Below are 12,818 nucleotides of genomic sequence, written 5' to 3'. Positions count from 1 at the left end.
GTGTTGCTTTGTTCTGACCCAGCTGCTCCCAGCTTACCTGGTGCACCAGCCAGCTGCTTGGGATCTCGGGCCGGCCTCTGCCATGCAGCACAATGTCCCTCATGGTGTCCACACAAGGCTGCTCCTGGACTTTCGACCCAAAGGGCAGCTCATAATTCTTCACCTCTGTAAGGAAGCAACAGCAGCGTTACAGGATGTTTCTAATGCATTCCCTGCTTTGTTTTGGTATGGCCCACTGGATGAGAATGGGTTTCTTTTTAAGTCTGCAAAAAAATAAGCAGATCTGGAAACAATTGAGAATTTGAACACAGAAATGTAATGCTGGGTTTTTACATAGAGGTTCTTTACAGAGACAGCACAGAGGAACCATCTGACCTCCTCCCTGAACCCAAAAGATGCAGTATAAAGGACCTGGTTTGTCTTTGGGTGAGACAATTTGAGCAGGCAGAAAGTACTGTGCTGGTGAGGGATGGGAGAGGTGACAATGACACGAGAATTTTCAGATTTCTTCTACAGGCAGGGAATGGGTTGGAGGAGAAATGGCCCTTCCAGAAGAGCAACCCCATGTCATGGAAGACCAAGGAGAAACTGGCTGTTGGCAGAGGTGAGAGGCCACTCTGTTTTCTGCCAGCTCCCACCCAGATGTGAATGCAGGTGAGATATGAGTGGGGAGAGATGGCCAGGGAATGCTGGCCTGGGAACAAAGGATGCATGGGGCATCCAAACCAGGCAAGGGCCTCCCACTGCCGACCATGGGGCTTGCAGGGCAGTCAGAGCAGCTTTGTGGCCAAGGGTTGAGGGTTCCTGCAGTTCTCTGGGCTTGTATTGTGAGCAAGTGGGATAGGGAAGGAAGGTAGATGGGAGCAGGCAGAAGGCAGGCAGGGCTAACTCCAGGGCAGTTATTGAAATGTTTTGGTACATACAATTGTAGATGCCAGGACGTGGCTCTGGGAAGTGACAGGATCTGTCATACTGTCAGAGGCTGGGGTTTGTGAGTCCCCATTGCAACATAGGCTCTGGTGTTGTCTGAAGGAAAAAATTGTTGAGGAGGGGAAGGCACCTTTGGCTCTTCCTGCTTGGTTTGCTTTGCATTACCAGCACAGGCTCCATGGGACTTGGGAGCTCGTCAGCTTTGAGCAGGGGCTGGACCAGATGTCCCCATGGGGTCCTGTCCTGCTCCTTGACCACTGAGCCACCCCCCTTAAGCCATGGCACACAGAGCAGGGGAATCTGTCACCAACCCTTGGCAGCCCTGCAGAGACCTGGACCACCCCAAGGCATGTCTTGTGCCATCAGTTGGGATGTGGAGTAAGGGAGCATAAAGGCACATAGCAACCTGTGTGTGATGCTCCTACCTCCTACCACTTCACATCTGGAGGCCATTTCCCACAAAACGAGGGCCATGGAGTAGACATCCATCTGCTTGAAAGACTCCAGGTCTTCCAGGTTCACTCTGGACTCCAGGACCTCCGGGGCCATGTACCTGGCGGTGCCCACCTGGCCACAGAGAGGAGAGAGGCATTAGCAGGGTGAGGATTTTGGCCACGGGACATGGGGGTGGCTGGCAAAGGCTCCTCCAGAGAGGGCTGGTGGGTCATACTCGCCTGCCCGCTGTTGGCAAAGTCATCCACGGTGAGGGAGGGGTCGAGGCGGATGGCGATGCCGAAGTCGCAGAGCACGCACTCCTGCTCGCTCTTCACCAGCACGTTGGTGCTCTTGATGTCGCGGTGTGCGATGGGGATTTTGGGGCGCCCGCAGGCAGTGTAGTCGCTGTGCAGGTGGGCCACCCCGCTCACCAGGGACCCGGCCATCTTCTGCAGCTCCATCCAGCTCAGCACGTGGTGGGACAGGTAGTCCTTGAGGTTGCCGCGGCTGTGGTAGGCGGTGATGAGCCAGTACTCGCGGCGGGGCCCCGTGCCCCGGTCCTCGGCCGTGAGGAACTGCAGGACGCTGTCGTGCCTGAGGCTGGTGTCGGTGAAGATCTGGCTCTCGTTCTTCCAGGACGAGTACTCCTCGCAGGGGAAGATCTTCACGGCCACAGTCTCGTACTGCCCCGAGCGGCTGTGGCTCAGCTTGGCCCTCCACACCTCGGCGAACTGCCCCTTGCCCACCATCTCGTCCAGCTCGATGGGGAGCAGCTCCGTGGGGCGGCCGCCGGGGCTGGTGCTGCCCGGGCTCTCGTCCATCAGCACCGACAGCTTCTCCTCCCGCTCGCCTGCCTTCCCCTGCTCCGGCAGCACCGGCGGCTGGCCCTGCTTCCCGCCCCACGCCTTGGCTCTCTTGCGGCGCTTCTGCGTGCGGCAGAGGTAAAATATCACCGTGATCATCACTGCCACCAGCAGCGGGGGCAGGAGGCTGATGGCAGCCACTGGGATCACCTCTTTGCTCTGCAGCATGGAGTAGCCTGAGGGGAGGAAAGCGAAGGCGAGGTTGCTGCTGCGGGTCTGCCACAGCTCGTTTTCATCGCGCGGAGGAGGGAAATACGCAAAGCTGTTAATGCAGCGCAGCCTTTACGGGGCCGCACAAGGGCTCATCCCGACACAGAACCCAGATGGAGGCACTTAGCAAGGAGGATGATCGGCTGTGGTCTCAAATTTAGCTCCATTTATCTACAGAATACGCGGGCCAGCATCACTTGAATGGGACAGTGTGGCACAAGAGGCTGCAAAGGGCATTTTGGGGATCCCAAGCGCTGCTTGTGCTCGTGGCAAGGGGAGCTTGGCTGGAAATAACGATGATAAATCTGAGGCAAGGCTCGAACACAGCAAATCTCTGAGGGGACTTGGGGCTGGAGCTTTGCTGGACCCCTGTGGAACTCAGGGAGTCAGGAATGATGCTGGGGGTGGGCAGTGTGCAGGACCACCAGCACAGGGGAGTGCCGGAATGCTTTGCAGGATAATTAGCAGGATAATTAGCACACAGGAGCATCATTTCAGCACTTTTATCTGCCAGTGCCGGCATCTCCTTCCTCAGCCCGTTAGAGCAGCAACCCCAACTACCGCCAGGGCATGGCTGCATTTGTTTTAGTTCCTTTAAACCCCCTGTTGGCCTTCAGATTGAGAGGGGGAGGACACACACACAAAGCCATAACCCTCACACAACATATAATTGTCTGATCCTTTGATGTTCGTGATTCCTGGAATAAACATGCTGACTTCAGTAGAGATATTCGAGTAAAATCTTACTCAGAGGTTTTTCTGCCAAGTATAATAACCCAGGGGAAGAGGGATAAGAATCATTCCATAAGCAAAACTCTTGCTGCTTGACCTCAGTGTGTGCAGATCATAATTCAGGTTCTGGAAAAACAGAGCATTTAGCTATTTTCCTTGGCAAATTTCAAAAAAATGTGCTGCAGCTAATTTCTGCAAGGCTGTGAAAGCGTTTCTAAAATAGGCATCAGGTTTAAACCACAAGATCAACCCAAACTGATATAAATCAATAACTAACTCAGGAATATGTTTATTTTGGAAAGTATTGGGCTTGGATATCACCTACTGCTTTAATGGATTTACCCGATGCTTGGGATCCCATCTTTGAAACTCTGAAGAAAGAGAAGATATTTTTAAGGGAGTTGCATGCACAAGTCCTGAAAAGGGGAAGTTAACACAACTTCAGGAAATTCCTGCATGAGGATGCCCCTTCCTGATGGAAGTCTTTTGATACACAGGGGCTGCAGCAGGGCTTAGACCCCTTCTGTGGAGAGCAAATGTTGTTGATCTGGCAGTAACCACAGGTCTGTAAACCCACACCTTGTTGAGCATTGCTGTGTGGGTCTGTCCATCCCTGCTGAGGGATATGGACTTCTAGGGCCAGGCTCAGCTGGAGCACAGGTGGAAAGGACTTGCCATGCTCCACCCTACCCAGCATCTTCCTGAGGTCGCACCTGGGCTTCTGTGTGCACAGCTTTAGGCAATGATGGCTCTGTGTGCTCGTGAGCATTGTGTCTGAGCTCTGATGGAGACCCCTGCACCCCTAGTGTGAGGGCAATGCCACCCAGCAACCCAGACCTGAAAGAAAAGCTTAAGGAATCAAGAATCAGGAAAAATATCTGCCTGCTTCAGCTGCTGGAGAAGTGCTCATGTCTCTGCTCAGGAGTTGTCTAGACCATTGAACGTGACAATAATTTAATAATTAGAATGCAAATGATCCCTTAAAGCAGAAGGAAAGCATGTAAAGAAGGGGGTCTGCGAGCCTGGGGTTTGAGGAGGGAATTGTTAAAGAGCTGCACTGGTCTTGCTCTGGCTTCCAGCGCTTCCCATGCCGGCTGCCAGGAGGAGGTGGTTATGGAGCCTTTGCTGGGGGCGGCATTTCCAATGAGCCAGTTGTCATTTTTGTGTGAAATTGCATATCCCAGCATCAGCTTTGGGATTTGACTATCTCTCCCTAGAAGTGTGTGTACCTGTTATGTTTGGCTGGGGAAGCAGCAAAGAGCCGCCAAATTTAGCATCAGTTGCCTCCATTAAAGTGGCCTGTTTGTTCAGAGAATTTGCATTTCATGTGATGTTTTTCTTTTTTCCTTATGTTGCAGGGGAAGCTATGCCACTGGCTTGCAAGTTCTGCTTAGGCTCATTTTCAGCATCTCCTTGTTCTGCGATTATGGAAAATTGGAGGCATTTCACTTTGCTTTTGTTACAGGTCAGATTCTTGATGGACACTTGGATAAACCTGGTCCAGTTGGAGTTGGGGAGGTTTAGACAAGCCCCCAAAGGCTCTGGTTGGAAATATTTCCAAAGTATACGACCCTCCTGAGGTACAGAAATGAGCTGCCTCCTAGTTTTGCCTCCTGTGGATTTACAGCTCCCGTTGGATCTCCAGCCATGTGCAGCAGCGTGCCAAGCCATGCTCACGTGTGTGCTCAGCACCCGGCTGGCTCCAGCTGTCCCTTCCTGGGACAACACTGCTGCAGGAACTCCCAGGAGAGCAGCAGGGGAGGCATTCCTGCGTGCCAGCCCTGCACCCCAGCATCTCCACCCACCTCTCTGGGTTACAGCTATGGGGGATGGCAGCAGCTCCTCTGGGTGTGTTCTGGGGTGGGATTTGCTCCAATGTAATTTATTTAAAGCTTTCAGGGCTTTTGACTCTCATTATGTTACACCAGCTCCTGGGTTCCCCAGTTGATTCAGCCTGTGCTGAAGGCACAGCCCACTGAGAGATATGGTGGATTTTCCATCCTGGATGTTTCCAGACCAAGGCTAGAGGTATTGCTGTGAGGAATGCTTTGGCCACAAAAAAAATGCTTGGCTCAGTAATGGGGTAGAGATTTTAACTGGCTTTTATATAGGGAGGTCAAAGGAGATGGCAAAAGAGCCTCTTCTGCTATTGCATCTCTTACTCTGCAGGAAATACAAGGGATTTATTATTGATACTGGGTGCTGCTGCCCCATAAACAACATTAACAAAAGCCCTCACCATTGGTGTGGTTTTCAAAGATGAGTTTGTCGTTGCACTCCTGCTCATCCACGCAGCCACAGATGTAGATGACGCTGTCCTCGCTGGGCTGGAGGCTCATGATGCAGCGCGAGGTGTTGTAGTTGGGCACCATGAGGTTCTCGATGGGGCGCTGGGGGTTGTGGCACAGCGTGCTGATCCTGATGCTCTCGTTGTCCTGTCTCCTGCGTGTGACAAATGAGCCAACACAGCATCAGCCTGGCCCCTGTGACAGCTGTGTGTCACCTTAAACCTGGTCCTAAGATCATTTCTTTCAAGCTGTGTAGGGAATGACTGCTTGCAGTGGCTGTGGTATAATTCTACTTACATGTACTTATAGGACCAGTGATGGGCATGACTGGCCCTGCACAGCATTGCAGCCACTCCTGGGTGCATCCAAAGAAATGACAACCATTCATTACTTTTCCAGGAGCAGCCTCAGCCTCCTGACGTGGTGGTGCAAAGCAGGGGGATGAAGGTATGGGGAGATTACACAGTGTCTTTGGGGTCAGCTGGGAAGTCAGATATAATAATCAAGGAAAGAACCTAAATTCATCATCCTCTCCCTGGTGAAGTCACCCAGTTTCTGCACCCTCCACGTTTTTTTGTGGCTACCAAGTAATTTGACAGAGGAGCTCCCAGATGAAGAGTTCTAGGAGGGTGAGATCCCTTCTGCTAAGGCTGCAGGAGATGACCATGAGGCCAAAGCTGCTGCTGTGACTGAGATACCCACTCAGGACAAGTTTGGATGGTCCACATATGCCCCTGCAATGAGCAGCAAGCAGCAATGCTGGCCTGGAGGTGAGCCCTGCCTGCAGGATGTTATTCCCTGGCTGAATCTTAGAGTGGGATGGGAGGTGCTGGGAGGGCTTGGCAGGGTATTTGTGGCTGTGTAGCTGCCTCACCCCATCCAATGCACATTGCAGGATGCAGCTCCACCCTGTGCAGGGGTATTTCTTCCTTGCCATGGGGATTCCTGCTGCAGGGCCCTTGCTTTTTCCTGTACATGTAAGCTGTAAATGGGAAAAACCCAGCAAGACACTGGATTGCCTAGGCAGGATTTAAGGTGGCTTTTCCATGTGTGCGTAGGGGAATTTGGGGCAGGGGGTGGATTTTGTTATTTGTTTGTTTGGGTTTCTTGTTGTGTTTTGCTTTTTAAAAGTCCATAATGCAACAATTAGGTTGAGGCAAACTCCCACTGAAAGTTGGCATGCAGCATTCACTCTAATTAGCAGGTTGAGATAAAGCCTAGCGATAAGTGCTTGGCTGGCTTTCACTTTGGCAGCCAAATTAAAAGGGAAAGTGGAGGAAAATCACTCTGGGCAGACCCAAAATGGATCCTTTTTTAGTTTTGCTCACGGGGACCAAAAAGCTGGGGGAGGCATCTTCCGGGCCAAACCATGCAGTGTGTGCTCGGCCTGAAATGCAGGATTGTGCTTCCTGTCCAAACACCTCTCTCAGGAGCAGAAAAGGACTTTTTCCAGGGGATGGGAAGGAGGTGGGTTAAACCCAGTGGGTTAACCCCAGTGTGGTGCCTGCTCAGTTGTCCATGTGCTGGATGGGGACTGACCTTGGCCGCACCCCAGCATGTGAACTGAGGTTTCACCCTGATGCAAGAGGACATCTTAGATTTGGAGGTCAGGGTTGCTGGTTTGCCCTTGAGTTCAGCTTGTAAAGCTAAATTCAGAGGTTTATGGGAGTTTATAGGTCCTGCAGCAAGCTTGCCATGCTTTGTGTCAGGCACTCAAAAGCTGAATTTATTTAGAAAATAAACTGGTACTAATTACAGGGCAGACCAAATGATTTTTTTTTTACTGTGCATTGTAATTTCCACTATAATGGAGTCAAGGAGAAAGGAAGCCCTGAATTACTGCAGCAGGCACTAGCAGAAGCACAGGGGGCACACACCCTTCCCTGCCCTGTCTCCCTTACCATACGGCCACGCAGATCTCGTGGGGGTGCTCGCAGTAGGAGTTGAGGTTGCAGTTGCTGTAGCACACCTTGTCCTGGCACGCCGGGGCCGTGGAGTCGCACCACTTGCACAGGTTGGTCTTGAGGCTGCGGCGGGCGCCGGCCCCGCAGGCTGCGGGCGCAGAGGGGCTGCGGTGAGCGGGACGGACAGACAGACAGACAGACACAGGGCCCGGCCATGCACACGGACAGGGACAAGGAGCCCCCGCTGACCCCGCTTCTATATGCCTTTTTTAAAAAGCCTTTGTCTGGCCCTGCATTGCCCGGTCAGTTTTGCTCTGTGTTATCCCAAAGCCTGGAGGAGGTGGGGGAATGCTTTCCCAGAAGCCTGGGGAACCGAAGGGAATCACGTTTTCCCTCTGCTTTCCCCGTACCATTCATCACCATGAGGAAATTTACTTCTTCCTCTACAACCCAGGCTCAAACTGGCACTTCCCCTCATCCCGAGTACGTTCCAAAAGGGACATCTCGGGTCGCTGTGTGCCTCAAGGCTTCATTTACTCCCTCTCAGCAGGAGAGAGGCGCTGGGGAGGGATGTAGGCCAGGCTGGGACAGCTCCTGCCTCTCCTGCTGCCTCCTCATCCTCCCCTTCCTATTCACTGAGGCCAAGCTGGGAAATGCGTTTGCTACCCACTGCCCAAGTGTCTGCTGAGAATTCCCGAGCTCTGGGGCAGCAGGGGCTGCTCCCTCCAGGGCTCCATGCCCACTGTGCCCATCCCAGCAGGAGATGTTCTCCCATCCCCTGAGCCTCAGATCTGCCCCAGCAGCAGGAATGCCTGCAGCCTGTGGGGAGCTGCTCTGCCTCTATCTCACAGGCATAACATTATCTCTATTTTTATAGAAAGGGTGCATGAACTATGCTTGGTTAAGGGATAAGTCCCAGCTAAATTTAAACTTCCTGTCTTCAGGCTGCTAAATGTCTTTTTAAAAAATGCCACTGAGTGGCTTATGTAGAAATATTTATTTATACATTTTTTAAACTTAAATATATGCACTCCAAAGTGTTCAGGTATGAACCTGAACTACAGCAGCTAATTTTTTGAAGCTTTGGGCCATCCGTGATTCTCTGGCTGCCATGTCCCTGACCCACCCAGCAGTGCTGGGTGCTCCCAGCCCCTATGGAAAGGGAAGTCATAGCTCACTGTGCTGCCACAACCCTCACAGAGTTTTCCATAATCAGCTGTAATTCTGAAGGAAAAAAAAATTTGCAAAATTCCTGACCATGGCTTGGGGAGCCTGAGGCCCTGCTAGCACAGCCATGGGTACCCCCAGGTCTGGCAGTGACATGCAGGCACTCTTGCATTCTTTGTGGTCACCTCTGTGACCTGTCTGTGTGCACAGCTGAGCCCATGAACCCTTTTTAGTGCATGTACTGTCCCAGCAGCAAAAAGGGGTTTTTAACTTCCCTGCTCCCCAAATCCAGGGCATGCAGCCTGCTCTGACAGCATCCCACGTGCCTGCTCTGCTTCCCTCACCAGCCCAGGCCCCCTCCCTGCAGCAGTCATAAAGAACTGCTGGAAGGCTCCCACACAGAAATAAACCATTTACAAGCTCCCATGGCCTTGTATTTAGGGCCAAGGTTAATGGTGAGGGGAAAATCTGGGTGCAGAGGAAAAGACTGTTGGATCTGAAGGGTGGAAGGAGGAAATTTTGGCTTAAATGGCCCAAGCCAGGCTTAAAATGCAGCTCAGCAGGAATTGTGTTGTGCCAGGTTTTGGGGGAGCAGGGTAGGTGAAGATGCTGCCCACAGCCTCTTGCTCAGCATCCCCCCATCCATGAGGCTGCTCTGGCCCTGCTGGGGCACCCTGGGATTTTGTGGGAGACCTCAAGAGATCATTCGAGGGTGAGCTTCCAAAACCACGGCTTCAGCTGGGATTTGGAGCACCTGCAGCCAGCACGAGCGACCCTCACCTCCCTGCCCTGCTCTGCCAGAGCAGGGCTTGTACATCTGAGCCAAAACTCCACTGGAGATGAGAATTTTGGATGTGGAACAGAAATCAAGCCCAGCATTTGTGTGCAGCCTTCAACCTACAGCAACAGCCACTGCACCCTACATACTGCCTTTGGGTAATTTCATGGGAACAGAGAATTGAAGGCAAGCTGGTTTCTCACCCCACACCCAGGCCTGAGCTCTGGTGGTGTCACTGCCTCAGCTCCTCTGCCACCCTTCAGCTCAGCCCACCCATGGCTCATGCTGGGCTCTCAGCAGCTGCTGTGGGACTGCTCAGCACCAGCACCCAGGGACACCTGCAGCCTCTGCAGAGAGTAACAACATCACAAATCCAGGTCGTGGATGCTGCTGGTGCAGGATGAGGTTGGTTATTTATGCATTTATACCCACCAGGTATGTTATTTACTTATTTATATGGAGGGTTTGCTTGGGGTCTCAGGGCAGAATGGTGCACTGGTGTGTGTGCTGGGGATCTTGGCTGTGCCGTGCAGAGGGGAAGCCAGGGCAGATGAAGGAGTTAAATATGGAAACAAGAGCCAGAAATACAGCAGTAACTGGACAAAACCCTTTGGAGACAAATTGTTCTAAACTAACTCAGGCTGTGATTCTGTTATCTGCTCTGCAAGAAAGAGCAGGGATATCTCTTTTTTCTCCCCCTCCCTCTTGTCCTAGGAAACTAAAAAGAGCCCGAAGCCCACTGCAAGGCTCTTCAGGACTGTGTGTCCTTGAACCATTAGCTGGTAGGTACAATTTAACTGCCACATCACTCATCTTGGCCCTGATTAGACCCAGATGAACACTTTCAATATTAATAGTCAGATGATTTAATAAAGCTGCACAAGCAGTAAAAGTAACAATACACTTCCATAAACGGGTTCCAGATGTTGCCAAGGCAAATGCTAAACATCAAAATACAAACTTCAAAAAAAAAAAAAAAAGTTGGGGGAAAAAAAAAGCTGGATAAGCAAAACTTGGAACAAACTATAAACTAATTAAATGTGGGTTGAGTTTTCCAAAAATAAATTGAAGCCATAAGGATGTGATGTGAGCCAATAAATAGTACAGTTAGTCAAAGTTATTGTGGAAGGACAGTTGGAGAGATGGTTTGGAGTCACTGATAGGTGGGCTCACAGCAAGCTTGGCTCCCCATCAATAGGGAGCCTTGTTCTCCTGTGCACGAGAGCAGGATCAAATCTGCTGGTATCTATAACTGGGACCCCAGAGAGATTACTGAGAGAATGAGAGATGATTTTCTAGTCAGGGAATAATGGAAAAACAATGCCAGAAGTGCCTGTGTCTCTCCTGCAATAGCAGCAGGGGTGACACCACCTCCCAAGGACACCGGGATATTTCTCCTGCATTTCGGGGCAGCCTTCCAGGCTCTCATTGCCCACAGGGCATCCACAGCCTCTGCTTGGCCACCTGCAAAGCCCATGGAAACACCAGTGGTGTAGTCAATAACCCATCCTCTTCCCCATATCCCCATAGAGGAGTCATTGAAAACAGCTCTCTGAGAGAATTCCACCCCAGTCCCACTGCTGCTGTCACAGAAGCAGCCACCCACAGCAGCTGAGATTTCTGCCAGCAGGGACTGCACCTGTAAGAACATGGAGGGGGCTTAGTGAGCCCCTCTCCACCACTGCAGCCCCAGAGAGAGGTGGGTCGCCCAGCAGCTCACTCTGGCTCCAGGTTTCCCCACACTGTGCTCCCCAAGGAGGAGGAACCCCTAGGGAACAAGCTGGGGGTGCCTGGGGGTGCAGACACAGCACATTGGTTACAGGCAAGGAGAAAGCTCCTTGTGGCCCAGCAAGGGCAGGAAATGCATTTTCACTGAGGGGCAGAATAAACACTTTCAGTTCTCAGGTATTCTCCCTGACACGGTGCTTTGGGACAGCTGAACACCAAGATGGGGTTAAGGGAATGTGTTTGGAGTGAGGTGCTAGGGCACTTATCCCTGCTCCCAGCTCTTCCCAAGGTGGAAGGAGACCAAGGCTTTTGTTACACAGGGTCTCCCCTATAGGACCTTCAGATCATGCTCTGTCTTGCAGTGATAACTATCCTTAGATTGACTGTATTTCTCAAGGACAAAGAAAATTTGTTAATTCTTAGGTTGTAAATGTTGTACAGTGAGGTCTATCCCCCTTTTCTGCATATCTCCGAGCACCCCAGGATGGGGCTGACACTGTTTCAGCAGTCACAGAGGGCTGCCCAGCTTGCTGTTGCTGTAGTGGCTCTGGGGGCCCTGCATCATCTGTTCCATGCAAACCAGTCAACCTGTAATCCCCAGGCTTTGCCCTGGGAGAGACCAAGGCTGGGGAGATTAGCTGAGATGCTCTTTGCTTTCTCTAATGAGCACTCAAGCACAGGACTGGAGAGCAGCTCTAACCCAGCCCTGTTCTCCCTGGAAGCCCCCAGAGAGGTGCCCTGGTGGAAACAGCACCTGCACTGGGACCTGCTTCCCCACCTGGGTGAGCCTGGGCTCCGCGGTGAGTCCTGCGTCTCTGCCAAGCTCAGGATTAGGTTTTGCTTTGGGCTTTTATCCGTGGTTAATGACACAAGTATGCAATAACAGAGCCTCATAAAATTATTATGAGAACAAACAAAATCCTTCCCTTTTATATGCAGTACTTTGTTTTTAAGATTAATCCAGCAGCAGAGTTGATGGGCTCCGCTCTCTCGCTGACCCATGTGAGAGCACCAGGTGTTCCCCATCACCAGGTTACTCCTGAGCTGCCTCCTCCATGATGCAGCAGCCAGTGCCACAGATGGGCACCAGGACAATTCCTGTGCCCTGATTTCCAGGAGATTCTGTGCAGGGTCAGGAGTTCCCATGGAAGTTGTTCAGCATGATCTGTGTAACAGTGATCCCAGATTTCTTGCAGATTTCTTGCAGTCTTGCCTGATCTTGTTGCAGCATCCTGCTGTGCTGAGAATCTCCCCAGAACCAGACCTCAAAGTGTTGTACTTCTATTTTGGATGCAGCTCAGTTTCCTCCTGTTCTCCGTGGTGGGGTCTGGTGCTGCTTTCAGCTGCTGAACCAAAGAGGTTTTGAGTGTCAGGCTACTCTTCTCCATCCATCTGTTTTACACTGTATCTTTATCTTTGTAGGAGAGGTAGAGCAGGCCAAATGGAGCTGGAAAATCTTAATATCCCAGTTTTTGCCTCTGCAAGGCACAAGCCACTGGCTCTCCCAGGAAATCCATCGGTGCTGCATTCGGATCAGGGGACCAACCCTGAGGATCAGGGCTCCACCCTCAGGTATGTGATTGCACATGGTCCTGCATAATAAATACTGCATTTGGCAGAGTACAGGACGGAGCAAGGAATGAGCCAGAAATGTTTCCTGGTGCATAAAAAAGGACTGATTTTGATTGTGTTAGACACCAGCTTTTCCAGTGCCAGGAGGACATGCAGTATGCATTTCTGGTTCACTTGGACCTTCTTCAAACAGGCTGGTAACTGATTTACT

At 51.6% G+C, this 12,818-nt stretch overlaps 1 protein-coding gene across 1 annotated transcript in view; it reads right to left on the bottom strand.

Moving 5' to 3' along the window:
• Positions 1 to 12,818, bottom strand: part of LOC102074010 (TGF-beta receptor type-2) — a 32,034-nt gene that overhangs the window by 6,011 nt on the left and 13,205 nt on the right. The window contains exons 2-6 of the mRNA XM_005495525.4: positions 7,360 to 7,510; positions 5,410 to 5,612; positions 1,605 to 2,404; positions 1,356 to 1,497; positions 38 to 165 (exon numbers count right to left, since the gene is read on the bottom strand). Coding sequence (XP_005495582.1) covers positions 38 to 165; positions 1,356 to 1,497; positions 1,605 to 2,404; positions 5,410 to 5,612; positions 7,360 to 7,510 — 1,424 coding nt within the window. The remainder of the gene's footprint in view (positions 1 to 37; positions 166 to 1,355; positions 1,498 to 1,604; positions 2,405 to 5,409; positions 5,613 to 7,359; positions 7,511 to 12,818) is intronic.

The sequence above is a fragment of the Zonotrichia albicollis genome, chromosome 10 (genome assembly GCF_047830755.1).
Source record: "Zonotrichia albicollis isolate bZonAlb1 chromosome 10, bZonAlb1.hap1, whole genome shotgun sequence".
Classification (NCBI taxonomy): Eukaryota; Metazoa; Chordata; class Aves; order Passeriformes; family Passerellidae; genus Zonotrichia; species Zonotrichia albicollis.
Note: the sequence above shows the minus strand (reverse complement) of the source record. Positions and strands in the feature narration are given on the sequence as shown.